The 14,343-nt window shown below is 35.4% G+C and overlaps 2 protein-coding genes across 7 annotated transcripts; one reads left to right on the forward strand and one right to left on the reverse strand.

Moving 5' to 3' along the window:
• Positions 1-441: 441 nt before the first annotated feature.
• On the reverse strand, positions 442-4,987 carry LOC110413423 (pentatricopeptide repeat-containing protein At2g30780-like). Of its 2 annotated transcripts, XM_021424198.2 has the most exons (4): positions 4,173-4,987; positions 2,742-3,975; positions 2,500-2,662; positions 442-1,036 (listed from the first exon to the last, which is right to left on the reverse strand). In XM_021424198.2, exons 1-2 carry the CDS (start codon positions 4,635-4,637, stop codon positions 2,851-2,853), a joined length of 1,590 nt encoding a protein of 529 aa, XP_021279873.1. In that variant the 5' UTR covers positions 4,638-4,987; the 3' UTR covers positions 442-1,036; positions 2,500-2,662; positions 2,742-2,850. The 2 variants fall into 2 exon arrangements, with proteins under 2 accessions (XP_021279873.1, XP_021279876.1); XM_021424201.2 differs by lacking the exon at positions 2,500-2,662.
• An 805-nt stretch (positions 4,988-5,792) lies between these two features.
• On the forward strand, positions 5,793-12,469 carry LOC110413424 (transducin family protein / WD-40 repeat family protein). Of its 5 annotated transcripts, XM_021424204.2 has the most exons (11): positions 5,802-6,086; positions 6,706-6,741; positions 6,825-7,240; positions 7,349-7,468; positions 8,603-8,680; positions 9,280-9,456; positions 10,246-10,323; positions 10,742-10,917; positions 11,256-11,414; positions 11,643-11,703; positions 12,101-12,469. In XM_021424204.2, exons 3-11 carry the CDS (start codon positions 6,848-6,850, stop codon positions 12,290-12,292), a joined length of 1,434 nt encoding a protein of 477 aa, XP_021279879.1. In that variant the 5' UTR covers positions 5,802-6,086; positions 6,706-6,741; positions 6,825-6,847; the 3' UTR covers positions 12,293-12,469. The 5 variants fall into 5 exon arrangements, with proteins under 5 accessions (XP_021279877.1, XP_021279880.1, XP_021279879.1 ...); XM_021424202.2 differs by having other exon boundaries at positions 5,793-6,086; positions 6,706-7,240; XM_021424205.2 differs by having other exon boundaries at positions 5,800-6,086; positions 6,706-7,240; positions 11,648-11,703; positions 12,101-12,241.
• The last annotated feature ends 1,874 nt before the right edge of the window (positions 12,470-14,343 follow it).

Genomic DNA, 14,343 nt, shown 5'->3' on the forward strand with positions numbered 1-14,343 from the left:
ATTGCATCACTTGGCTTGTTTTGTATTTTCAGAAACGAGAACAAATTAAACCGAGCTTGGGTGAACTACTAACACCTAAACACGTGCATGTAACCGTGTATCATATCTTAAAGAAAAATTTATATGAAACCATGTCACTGAAAATTATTATAATATGATTATAAAATTTCTACTCTTCATGACTGGAAATATATTTGAACTTCATGTAACCCACACGAATGTTCACATTTTTGGTGGTTCAGAGTCAATACTCTCACATTTTATAGCAAGAAGTTGTTAGTAATATGAACCTAGCTCTGCTGCCAACCTTGGGTCATTAAGAAGGTGAGAATGAACTCACCAGGTTATCACTATTTAATAACATGATGTAGAAAACATCTGACGCTCATCAAAATAAGAATAATATTAACACTTCGGGTGGCTAACCCTCTGAAGTAAATTAATTAAAAAAAAATTTATAGATTGGCTTTGGGTTCCACATATTTATAAGAAATTGCAGCAATACAACTCTCATTTGAATGCCAAAGAACCCTGCATCTCGGCCAAGCTTGAAACAAAGTTGCAGAATCGCTAGAAGTAAAAATAACAAAACTGGGTTTGTACCCCAAAATCTCAATGCTTGCTGTGGATAATGGTACAATACTTTTACAACCTAACATCAAGAAACAGCCCTCGTATTTGAGAAAACTAACAGAGAACACAGCTATGCAACTCGATTAAACCAAGATCATCAATTCAACATGTACTGAATTATGAATGCCACGATTGAACCTTAGATGTCACCTTCAGCTCTCTTTCTCATAGATGACGAGCTCTAGCCAAGTTCTTGTTAGTATCAAATTGCCAAAACATTGTCTCTCCTTGCATTTGAGGAAAAGATTATTTCTACAGTTCCATAAAACTTAATCAAGTTTGTCAGATGGCAGGAAGCAAGCAAGAAAACACACAATCCTGAATGTACTAATGAATTTTATTCCTTCTCTTGGCAATCAGCTTATAAAGGGTAGTCTCAGTCCATCAAACAATGTAGCACTTTCTGCAATTACATAGATAGCCCGTCAATCACAGTATATAACCACAAGGCATAAGAATAAAAACAAAGAAAACTGAATATCTTCACTTAGTTTGAAGAATGAGCAAGTATTCAACTCAACATGAGGGCCTCTGAAAAAATGCAGAATTTTAAATTCTAATCATAATATTTAAAAAAACCCAAATTAATGTAGCATTTTTTTTATCAATAAGTTAATCTAGCGTCTTAGAATTATCTTCAAGTAGCATCTTGCTGGGGTAAATAGACTCAGAATGATTATCAGACTGCATCTAATCCCCTAACAAGTTAATTAATCTTTCATTGACATGAAAAAATAAGTTCTTGAAATTGTGATTATGCTAAGGAATTTAGCAAATGAAATTAAGTGTCACCATTTAGGTATTCTTATGGCTCAAGAAAATGCATGATCACCTCTGCCCCCTTTTCTTTTCAATTCATAATAAAGATAACACCAGCCAGGTGAAGGTAGTATAAATTGGAGGACAGGGAGGCAATAAAATGCTAGGTCACAGGAAATTATCTGTTGGCTTAAATAAACTATTAATTACTTAGCCTTCTAGGTATCCAGCGATTTTTGGAATAACTAATGTTACCTAAATATAGCCATTATTCAGGGCACTCCCAGATGTTCCATCAATTACTGAAAGGCAGATGTTAAAAGTTTAGACATGTAGGATCTCCTTATAGTTGAAGGTGACAATTCATACTCTTTTTTCAATCCAACTGGGTAAGATAAAGCCCACTATGGTCTGCTGGCCTACAGGCAGGATATACTGATAGTTACTGCATAAAAGAGATTATAAGCAATGAGGAACATCTCAGTAGAGAGTGAAACCTTAAATATGGTTACAGCAACCAAGGAGTCTGATTCCAGTTATAGTCTCCTATAGCCTTCTTCTCGAGTCATTCTTAAAATCTGGTAACTCTAACAGAACTTAAATTCTCCTAAATTACTCATAAAGCTGGTGGACCAATTACATATCTGATCCTTTCATATCCCACCAGCTCTGACTGGTTTCCAATCTCCTTGGAGCTGCTATTGCTGTTTACCTTAATCTAGACAAGCTACCATAAAGTTTAGATATTAGGCTTGGCGAAAATGTCTAGTGAGTGCAAACATAAAGTCTCTTTCGGACCAACTAATGATTGTTCTTAAGATTAAAAATAGTTTCACAACATCCATAAAGACTATTGTAGCAGCTGAATTATACAACAGAAATTGGAGGTAAGAGCTCAAGTGGTGCAAGCAGAGGATGGCTCATTTACGCAATGTATCATTTCCTAGTAGCAACAATTCATAAAATGCCAACCAATTGGAAGAGGAAGAAGGCAAACTGAAGGCTACAGAGCAATTGCATGGAGATATAACTATATACATAAAATATTTATAATATTTATTCATAAAAGAAGTCAGGGAAGGTGGGAGAAAAAGGGATCAATAATACCAAAGTAATTTGTCATTGTAACTAGGTGTGTGAATGAGTCAAACTACTCATGAGCTACTTGGGTTTGACTCAATGAATACTCGAATTCGACCCATTTACTGTCGAGCCAAGCTCCAGCTTGAGACTAGCACCGTATCAACTCAGCCTTGGCTCCAATTCACACCTAATTGTAAGTTAATATTCAGACCAATGATTATATAAACACATTTCAATCAAGAGCTAAATCAAGACAAGATGTGTACCTATGAGTAAATTGAAATCTCTATTAAGTGTTATGATCTTGATGAACAAGAAATGCTGATTGGCTAAATGTTTCTTGCAACTTCTGCTGGTGTATAGCTGCACAAAGGTTTATGATGCATATGTGTCCAAAGGAATCCCATAGCCACGTTTGCACATCAATCCCAGTACTTGCTCAACCTTGTGTCTTTTACCACACATTGAGTATGCCTTGTACAATATACAAAATGTCTTCTTCGTGTAATCCATGTTGAAATTATCCATCTCATTAAGGACATTCTCCATTTCTTCCAAGCGCTTCTGTGATCCATACATGACCATTTTGCAGTGATACAAAGACCTGCAGATTCTCCATCCAGCACATTCTGCACGCTTTACAAAATTTGCCAGTTTGTCCACAGCATTGTATCGGAAATAAGCTGCAATAATGCAACGCATCAAGCGAAGTGTAAGGACAGAGGTCTTGTGCTCAAAGGCCTCATTAATCGAGTTTTCCATACTCTCTAAACAATTCTCCTCAGCATAAAGTCTAATCATCAACAAATTCAACCACGGCCTGTATTCATTTTCTGGAATTATCCTTAATAGTTCCTTAATCCTTTTAGTCCTACCCTTGATAGAACTCTTACAATATGCACATATCATGGCTCTAATCAATGGGATTTCCTTGTCATCAACATGATGCTTTATCATTTGGTATGTTGCTTCCATCTGCTCCAATTTCCCCGAGTGTGCATATCCTCGAAGCATCAGCAAGTGAGTTTTAATATCTGGCTTAACCGGTCCAGCCTTCATCATATGAAAAGTTCTTTCCAAGCTATCCCACATCCAAGCAGTCAAATATGCAGCAATTAAATTGTTATAGGTATTTAAATTAGGGGAAAGATTTAAATTTTTTATCTCCTGGAAAGTTGCCTCCATGTGATCTATCAGCATCAAACGACCAAAGACTGATATAAGAATGTTGTATGTTACAATTGAAGGACTACAATCTGGTTCCCTTTTAAAATCCCGAAACACTAATTGACATTTCTCAGCAAGACCATTGTACATATAGGCACTCATTAATGCATTGTAAGTAGACGTAGACTTGAGTTGCTTATTAGCGGCCTCAGCAAAGAGCTCAACTGCAAGATCTACATTCCTAATCCTACCAGCAATGGCGATACCACTAGCATACTCTTCCTCCCTCATGGGATAGCCTTGCTCTGCCTTTTTTCTCCTCCAATTAAACACCTGAAGAAACAGTATAATATGAAAACAAAATCCAGTACATACCAATGTCTACGATGCAGCTCTGAAACACTCCTAACAAAGCATTTAAACAAGACCACACGAATAAAAAAACCCAGAAAACATAAACCTAAATAAATTCCATCGTAAATTCAAACAAATAAATTTTCTTGTAAAAAGGGGAAAATAGAAATACATACCTTCAAGGCCAAATTACCCGAAGAATACAACTTTTTCAATAGCTCTAGAAAAGCAGAGTCATGGAAATTTTTGGTACATAAAGCAGGGTAATGTTTACAACTCCCAAGTAACCAATCACCTTTCTCCTCCAACACCTTGTTCACTTCCTCTAAACAATCAACACTTTTTACCAATTCATCTCTGAACAGAATCACTTTCCGGAACAGATCCTCTCTAGCTTTGGGTTGGGCCTCCGCCTGAGAAACCTTTTCAATGAACAAGCTGATGATGTTGCTGGGAATCGCCGTTGGCAGCGGAGGTTGGTTGGTTCGGGCACCAAGGTCACCATAAAATCTGAAAAGAGAGGAATTCGGAAAAGTAAATAAAAGAGGGGATACAGTTTTGGGTTTTGACGGATGCCAATGGAGATTTAATAGCAGCTCTGATTGGACTGCTGCCTCCGAGATTTTGAACACACGCTTCATTGTGATTGTAATCCGGACCTTGTTTGTTCAGGGTTCAAGGAGGGTTTTACCGAATGGGGGAAGATTCTTTGATAGAAACCGATGGGGGCCGCCGCAAAGGCTGAGGATTTGATGGTGTTAGGAGCACCGAGTCAAACCGGAACTCCTAGAATCTCACTTACCGTCGCTAGTGATTGGAGAAACCGGGTTGGGTCGGATGGCGGTGCCCGTGAAACAAACCCTGCCGCACGTATAATGTTCAAGATTTTCTATTGGTCTTGTGGGTTAAACCTGCTTCACTGCAGTGACAACTGACAAAGCGGGGTGCAAGTAAGAACAAATTCGGGTTAAACCCCAGCCAATCTCTAACCTGTTCATTTCTGTTTTGTTAATACGGCCATGAGTAGTTAATCTTTATTCATGTGAGTGTGTTTCTAAATTATAATCTTATCTTAGCCTAAATCCATGCTGCATGAAATAATTATATCACATTAATTTGGAACCAATAAGTTTTTTTTTCATAAACTTTTTATTAATAATTTTAAAAGTCCATTGATGAATGTTTATATATACTTATTAAATATTTTTTATTTTAAGAAAATCTTAACATTTAATACATTATTTTCATCAAATTTAAAGAATATATAATATATTAATTATGAAATTTTTTTATAAACATAACCTTTAACAAATGTTTACCAACACCTTTTAATATTTGAAAATGAGTTTTGAGACACTTTCTAAAATTATTATGATAAATTTTTTAATATACTGATATGTATTAAATTAATTATTAATTATTATGATTAATATAAAAATATTATTATAAATATAATTAATTATTGATTAATTGGATCATTTGTAATTTTATGTGTACATGAGGTTGTCTAGAGTGAAAAAAAATTATATTATTATATTAACATGTTATATCATCTAATATTGTGATATTTTAATATGTAATTGTAAATATTATGTGATATAAAATGATAAATGATATTTTTATTAATAATAGTGGATGAATTGTTAATTATAAAATTTTATTTAATTTAAAATAAAAATAAAAATTAAATTAAATAAATAAAAATAAATATTTATTTGAATTTTTTAAACATAATTGATGATTTTTTAAGGTATTAGCTATCTCCATGTAAGGAGTGTGCTGATTTTTCAGTATGACACTTGTGAGTAAGAAGGAAAGTAGACACAGATGAAAGATGAGAAGGGACGACGTACCGCTTGAGGAAACACTGGAAGAACACGTGTCAAGATTTAAAGCGATTAGGTGTGCTTATTGCACCCACTCAAATCATGGACAAACCCGACTCATAACCCAGAAAATATTTTTTCCGAAAAATTGAAAACAGTAAAAAGAGACAGAAAATCCACAGTGTAACATTACCGGCAAGCTTCTAATCTGACTGAATCCCAGCAGCATCCAAAGACTCCAAAACTTCGCAACGTAACAAACAGGTGAGCTTCAGTTCATTCTTATCCACTTTCCAACTCTTAAGTTTTCTTTTGCTGTTAGTACTTTTTATAAATTATCTTTTACTATGCAGTTTTTCTTGTTAGTTGTTACTAATGTTCAAGTAAGTTGGGTTTTCTTTTTGTTTGACAATAGAAGCTTCTGATGCTGCTTTTTTTTTTTTGTATGGTATATATTTTGGACTCTGCATTTTTCGTGTGTTCAAGTTTTACTTTTTGACATGTTTTTGCAATGATTCAATTCGACTTGGCGGTAACTTTAACAGATTCTGAGTAACTAAAGACGAAAGTTTGCCTTTTGCCGTGTGCTGGGAACTGGGTTTGGTTTAATTTCACGTTTTGTCGCTCATTTTAAGGTGGTAGACTTTATAAAGATGGGGTTTTAGCTATGATTCTAACTAGAATCAAATGCTTTTCATTATTTTGGATTTTTTACATTTTTTTTGGGGTGTGAAAAGTGACTTAAATTGGACAAATTGTGCTGAAATTCATTGTCTTGACTATTGAACATGTGTTTGTTTGTCTATTACAAATCCCCTTTTTGTTCTTTTTTTCCCCCAAAACTCTTCATATACCCAATTTCTATCTGTTTTTCTTTTTTCAGGTTTGACATGTTAAGAACCCAAAAAAAAATCGTTTGGTATGAAGGTTTAACAGATATGTATATGCATTAGTCATACGAGAATATCGGCAGTGCTTTTATATTAAATATGTTTGTTACAGCCAGTGGGGTTGACATTGATGAAATGGGGTACGCCATGAGTAGGCTGGAGATAGAATCTGAGTTGTTTGATGGTAGTAAGGTTACCAATGAAGCTGGTTGCAGTACTAGGTCCAACAAACCGTTGCATAATGTAGACCACGAGATTGCCCAGCTTACAAACCTCAGATCAGGGCCTCATGAACGACTGCGACAACTCATGCCTGGAAAGCAGCAATTACCTGTTTCCCCAGTGAAGATGTTGGCAGGTCGAGAAGGTAATTATTCAGGAAGAGGAAGATTCTCTTTGGCAGATCGTTGTCATATGCTTAGTAGATATTTGCCAGTAAATGGACCTTGGCTTGTGGACCAGATGACCAGCCGGGCCTATGTTTCTCAATTTTCAGCTGATGGTTCTCTATTTGTTGCTGGCTTTCAGGTATTTGTTCATCATCTTATATTTGAGTGAGTGACTTGACATGGAATTGATTGGATTATTGGTAATAATACTTTTGATTTAATTTGATTGTGAATTGTTTGGTTTCAGGGAAGCAATATTAGAATATACAATGTGGATAGAGGCTGGAAAGTTCAGAAGAACATTCTTGCCAAAAGTTTGCGTTGGACAGTTACTGACACATCCCTTTCTCCAGATCAGCGCTATCTTGTGAGTTCATACTAGATATAGTTAATTGTATTTGCATGTAAGAGATAGCTTGATGATTTTGAATTGCGTCTCTTTTACTCATTCTTGTTATCAATTTGTGATGCTAAGGGAGTTTATTGCTGGAATGAACTCCCCCTATCTAGCTTTAACATTTAGTCAGTGTCTTCCTACTTGAATTTTTTGAAAACTACTATATTTGACATATCTTCTGTAAGGGACATTCTACTTCTATGAGACGGGGTTTGATGAAGCAAATTATGCAAAGCTTCACTGTGGCTAAGATAACACATTTCAAGTGCTAAATGGATTAAAATCATCCCATTTAGAGTCCTCCTATGCTTACATTTTTGAGGATTTTAATAGCACTTTAGATCTTACAAGGATTCATGGTAATAAGATATAGCAGATAGCTTTTGAGTTCCAAGGTTATTAGTGCTAGCATCATACTGCACATTATTGTCTCACTCTCAATGCGACATGACAGAACAATACCAGATAGAACTTTATTCTCTGGTGTCCTGTTCCTTGTTTTGTGTTCTAAAAAGTGAACTATAGTTGTACATGAACTGACGCAGAAGAATGAATCCAATGCCCGCACAGAGCTTTTTGTCCACAAATAGATTTGTCTGCACATCTGTTTTTGGACCTTTGCATGCCTTTTTCATCTGGTCATCTGTCTGCTTTAATGTCCTAGTTTTTTTTATAATGTTTTAATGCATTGATAGCTAGGTTGATGGTGTATGTTAACCCAGACTACTCTTTTTTCCTTGACTCACCTAAAGTGGACCTACAAGTATAAATAGTTGGGATGATTAAAAGCTAGATGAAAGATGGAAAATTTTGTAAATTGAAAAAGCGATCATCATTATTCAAGAAAATTATTTTCTGATGATATGTGGATAAAGAATTAAGGACATTAGCTTGGATTAGTTTCTTTCAAGATCCAATATAGAATGAATGCTTTGGTATATTTGGATTTTTATTTGTTTTATCACACTACTTTTACGTTCTTATTGTTGATTTTGTTACTTTCTAATATAATTTGGATTAGGGGAGTCCAAGGTTCATTTTGAATGGCCTTAAATATCATGTTTGTTGCAGGTATCTTAATCAAATTTATATTCTTTGTTGCAGGTTTATGCCAGCATGTCACCTATAGTCCACATTGTTGATGTTGGGTCTGCTACCACAGACTCCCTCGCAAAAGTCACGGTACAAATGCTTTTCTTTTAATCTTTAAATCTGGGATGGCCTTTAGTTTAACAGCTTCACATTAGAGACAGAAATACAAAACTCTTATGCTGGCAACTTAAAGCCCTTAAGTTGGGTTGGCAGTTTGGTTCTGTCAATGTTAGATCGTCTTCTGGTCATAAATACTAAAAGCTTTTAAACTTTGTTATTGACGGTGTTAAAAATCTGACATTCCAATAAATGATGTCACTGGCATGGAAGCTTTTTAGGAAATTGTAAATGTACCGATTAGAGATATTTGGTGTGTGGGCGTGGCCCCTATCCATAGTTAAAAATTGGGCCATGAAGACCTTGATAAACACTTCAGATACTTCTTGGTTAGGCAAGTAATTATTTTGGATGATAACATCCAACCTGAGTGTCAAATATATTTATATTGTTAAAAGGTGAGAATAAGAAGAGAAATTAGAATGATCAGTTCTTTCAGGGTAGCACATTGACTTCGTGGTTTGAGGTTGAACACCATGAAATATTTTGATCAAGGATGTCTTCATATATTTTCCAAACATTCTTTTTCCAACAATTTTTTGGTCACATTTTTGTAGTTCTATGCTTTTCAGGAGATCCACGAAGGATTGGACTTTTCTGCTGCTGATGATGGAGGGTATCCTTTTGGCATATTCTCCGTGAAATTTTCAACTGATGGACGAGAACTTGTTGCTGGAAGCAATGACAACTCAATATATGTTTATGATCTGGAAGCAAACAAGCTTTCCCTTCGAATTGTAGCACACACAGTGGGTTCACTGTCTATACATTCTTGATTTGATAAGCATGTTGTTTTATGATTATTTCGCTTGAATATTGTTGATTTACCTATAACAGTGTTATCATGATGGCTTTATGTCTGAAACTAGAGTGATATATATATATATATATATATATATATATATCAATTAGCCCATCAACCACTGTTAAGTGATTATTTCTTACTTCTTTTAAGGATTTTTTTAAATACACTTTTAAAGTTTTTTAGCTGATTTTTCTGCTATGCTTATAATTGAAGTCCTTGTCATCAATTAACTTGAATGTGTTTAGATACTACTAGTGATAAAATGTGTGGAAGTTGATGGCTTCCTTGAGAACAATATTTATATAGACAATTAATATTTTCATCTCATTTAGTAATATGTAATTATTCTTCTCTTGTATTGATTGCCTCTACTCCACTTGGGCTGTGCCTAAGTTATTCAGCTGCAATTTAGAGTCTTAATCTTTTTGCCTTAGATTACTGTCCTTCATGAGTAGTATATTTCAAAAGTTCTTTTCTCATTTATATCAGCATTAAAGCTCATGAATGTTGCATGAATAGGAGAATTAAGGAACTAAATACCCTATAAACAGATGTATGGTTTGCAAGATCTAGTCACCAAGTATAATGTTTTATTTTGGGGTTGTTGTCATTTAATTTTCTTGACCTCCCGTCCCACTTTAATGTAGGAAGATTTCATGTAATGTGGTGGCCATTTTCCCTGTTTGGATCTGTAATTTCAAGTTTTAAAGTTGATTTGTGCATCATCTTGCAGGCTGATGTTAATACTGTCACCTTTGCTGATGAAAGTGGCAATCTGATATATTCTGGGAGTGATGATAGTCTCTGCAAGGTAAATCCAAATTTTCTTATGCATAGAATGTTTAGTGATTTTTATCCTCGTTTCTTTAGTACTTTTATTAAATTATTTTATGTAAATTTCACTGGATGTGTAATACCTTTCCAAGGCCATTATGTTATATGGAAGGGATCTGTTAATTCTTGACTGAAACATTGTTCCTGGTTGTTTAGTTAGTGATTTTGTGTGTTAATGCTGAATACTTGGAAAAGGCTTTGGTGAGTTGCAAAGAATTCGTTGCTTGCTTTATGTACTTTAGTAATCACACATTCATTAACACCAAAATTCAAATACAACACCCTCAGAAAGTATCTTGGAAAATGCCTGAACATGTTACTGAAAATTTGGGATGTATATATGCTTTATTTTCCCATTTGATTAAGCAAGTGACAATAATTTTAATTTTGTTTAGGTGTGGGATAGACGATGCTTCATTGCAAAAGATACGCCGGCAGGGGTCTTGATGGGACACCTGGAAGGTATTACATTTCTTGACAGTCGTGGAGATGGTCGTTTTTTTATATCAAATGGTAAAGATCAGACTATCAAGCTTTGGGATATCAGGAAAATGTCATCTAATACCTCTTGGTATGCTTATTTTCTGGCTTCCCCTGATACCCCTTGCAAACTTTTCTTTATTCATGAGAATAGAAACTAGAGCATATTTTAGATTTCCTCTCACGGGTATGTCTCTTTTAGGCTATTTAGCGGAACTTAACTTATTGTTAATTTGAATTTGGACATTAGTTTGATCATGATAAGTTAGGATTGTGAATTTAACCTACTTGTGGTTAAAGCCATGTCCAGTTTGGATATGATGAATTGAGTATATGGGAGCTAACAGTATTGATGCTTTATTTAAATCATTCTAGATTGAATAGAATTAAACAGCTTAAGTTTAAGACATTGTTATTATGTTATTGCAGCGATGTAGGGTTTAGGAGTTACGAATGGGATTACAGATGGATGGACTACCCACCACAGGCTAGAGATCTGAAACACCCATGTGATCAATCAGTGGCCACTTATAAAGGTCACTCAGTTTTGCGTACTCTTATTCGCTGTTACTTTTCCCCAGAATACAGGTGAGTGTTACTATATTTTCCTTCTCTTTAGATGATGGAACTTAGGTGATTATTTGAATGATAAAAAGCTGTTTGCTTGATATTAGTCAAATTCTGTCAAATCAACTGTGGATAAGTGGTGGTTATATTCTCTTTTCGTTTAGCGAGATATTGTTGTTTATCTCACTGTTAGCTCTGGTTTAAAGTATTTACTAACATGTCATCAATTTCTTGAATCTCTTATTGCAGCACAGGTCAAAAGTACATTTACACTGGATCTCATGATTCTTGTGTTTATATCTATGATGTGGTAAGTAACCAAATTCTATATTGCTTTTCCCATAGGTTGCATTTTTGAGTCAATGTTGCATACACCATAGATATATTGTTCGAATGTGTAAATATAAGAATATGATGCCCTTTGTTAGATTCAAAATTCTTACTTGGTGGAATTTTGTGGTGGACAGCTGTAGTTTCAATGTGCATTCTCTTGTATTACGGCAAAAACTGTAATTGTGTATATTTAAAAAATGTGTATTGCATCTGATAAGATGTCTTGCAGTGAGTGATTATGTTGGATATGCTGTCCATTGAAGAGTGTCATAATGTGCTCAGCCGATGCATGAATACCAAAAACTTGTGGCCTGTGCCATCCAATATCCAACCAAATTCTTTTCTATTGAGGGTAACACCATAATTCCTTGCAGGTAACCGGAGCCCAAGTTGCAGTACTCAAGCACCATACATCACCGGTAAGAGACTGTAGTTGGCACCCATACTACCCCATGCTAGTTAGCTCTTCTTGGGATGGGGATGTGGTAAAGTGGGGATTCCCTGCTAACGGAGAAGCACCCGCCCCAGTGAGCAACATGAGAATCCGGAGGAGATATTACTATTGAAGGCCACTTATAACATCTGTAAGCTATATATTTATATTACTATTATATGATATGATAATCTGTATGTCGTTTATGTAGCAGCCCCTGTTATTTTGCATTATGAAATAAGGTGTAATTATTTAACAACATTAATACGCTTGCACGTATAAAATTTTTTTGCTGTACATAAATAAACAATGCAACTCCATATGTTGGTTCAGGTGCTTCATCCAAACCCTTTCTGTTTTTCCTGCTTGATTCTGCATGAAGATCGTGCTACTTGGTTTCCTCTTATTCAACCTAGGTTCCTTATCCTTTTTCAACTCTTTGATGCAAAATTCCTTTGGACCAAGTTCTTGAATGCAGTGAGCTCGTTCTGCAATGTGGAACAAGCACCGTTAAGAACATAGGTCGAATCAGTACAACTTGTTAAGATGATAGATTTATGTTTGATAGAATTCTTTCAAAAGAAGGAACCTTCGTAGTAATTAATACTTGTCAACTACAACAATGGAGCCAAGAAAAGAGAAAAAAGAAAGCATAAGGTGGAACACGCTGTCTGCATATCCGTTGAATGCAAGCTGTTTGCATGTAAGGAGGCCTTCCTCTCAATTCCTTGAGGTCTGTCCAGAAGAACGGACTATACGCTTAGATTTCATGTGGATCTCACTGGGAACAAACAAACTGTGGTGGGGTTTGCATCCCATCCCATGCAAAGCACCTTTGAAAAGAAACGGCTAATATCAGGTGCGCCACTAACGTCAACCTCGAGGCCCATTGAAGTTCGGCTGGTTCTCACCTATTTGTCAATACTAAAATTTTATCGCATCTTGTGTCCATCATTAATCATGATTTAAAACCAGTTTCCTTTCTTTCCATTCCCACCAATGCAAGAACTGAGAAATTTCCAACTGAAATGCCCTCGTTCACACTGGTTTGGGAAATGGAATCCAAATTATATGGAAACTTGTCCTATTACCACCGCACAGAATTTGGCATTCTGCTTTGATAGAAGAATCTAGACGTACAAAGAAAGAAAACCCGGGGAAAAGGTGATACCATATATTTATTCTTTCTCAAGGACAACCCACAATTAACCAATATTGATGGGTGCTTTCTCAAGAAAAACCCAATGAGGGTGCCATCAGGTCCTGCGTATAGGGAACGCAACAAAACTCAACCCTGGACAGTGGATAGAACCAACCAAATCATCATTCCGCTTTCTCTTGGCATTGTAAAATCTTTACCCTTTCTTTTCTCCCCTACAAAACATAGAGGCACATGCTTGTTAACTTTTAGTTACTTGGAAAATACTGCTCATCATTCCTTCTTGGGGCACTGCTATTCTGTTTTGTATTAAAAGAACACTTTCATCATAGCATCATAGTTTCTATTTATTTGGATATAATCTAAAGTCACACCCCTCTCCCCCTGGGAATATAACTTACAGTGGGTAGTGGCTAATTCTTTTAGCATTTTAAAGGCTCTTTCCTTGTGCATGTACAAAAAGGCAAGTAAGTTTTCTCTTTTGGAAGCAACAAGAATATTAACTACTTGAGAGCAATAACCCAGTAATGCGTTCTATGTGGGCTTCATGGCACATTCATCATCATGTTCAGCAGTATCTTTGTATTTCTGTACGAGCTCTATGGCTGAAAATCATTAGGGGCCCCTTAACATGATGAGAAAACATGTTACAAGTTAAGGGCCCCTACTTAGGCAGGTTGACAATCTCATGGAGCACTACAAAATATTATAATAACATAATCAAAATAGTTGTTTCACTTGATAATTACAAAGCATATGAGGGCCCCTACTTAATCAGTTTGACAAAAATTATCTATGAGAAGGTAAGTCAAGGCCTACATACTAGTTAAAGAGCAACAGAATATATAATCTTTCTATCTTTTTTTATTTTTTTTTCATTTTCTTTTGGGATAAAAAATCAATCTCAATCTCACCAACTCCACAGTCCACACCCAATTTTTCCGAGTCTTCCATTCTGTCATTGCCTTTTAGGTAAATGTGATGGTCCAGCATCTACGTAATGACAATCTCTACAGTGAATTTGC

Source organism: Theobroma umbraticum, unplaced genomic scaffold, assembly GCF_002168275.2.
Source record: "Theobroma umbraticum cultivar Fairchild unplaced genomic scaffold, ASM216827v3 scaffold_4.1, whole genome shotgun sequence".
NCBI classification, from domain to species: domain Eukaryota; kingdom Viridiplantae; phylum Streptophyta; class Magnoliopsida; order Malvales; family Malvaceae; genus Theobroma; species Theobroma umbraticum.

What these genes read in the sequence shown, in the direction of transcription:
- LOC110413423 (XM_021424201.2), bottom strand. Translation starts at nt 4,637, where the DNA reads ATGAAGCGTGTGTTCAAAATCTCGGAGGCAGCAGTCCAATCAGAGCTG. An exon ending in CGGGTAATTTGGCCTTGAAG is followed by an intron (nt 3,976 to 4,172) that starts GTATGTATTTCT and finishes CTGTTTCTTCAG; the next exon opens with GTGTTTAATTGGAGGAGAAA.
- LOC110413424 (XM_021424202.2), top strand. Translation starts at nt 6,812, where the DNA reads ATGTTTGTTACAGCCAGTGGGGTTGACATTGATGAAATGGGGTACGCC. An exon ending in CTCCAGATCAGCGCTATCTT is followed by an intron (nt 7,469 to 8,602) that starts GTGAGTTCATAC and finishes TCTTTGTTGCAG; the next exon opens with GTTTATGCCAGCATGTCACC. An exon ending in ACTCCCTCGCAAAAGTCACG is followed by an intron (nt 8,681 to 9,279) that starts GTACAAATGCTT and finishes TATGCTTTTCAG; the next exon opens with GAGATCCACGAAGGATTGGA.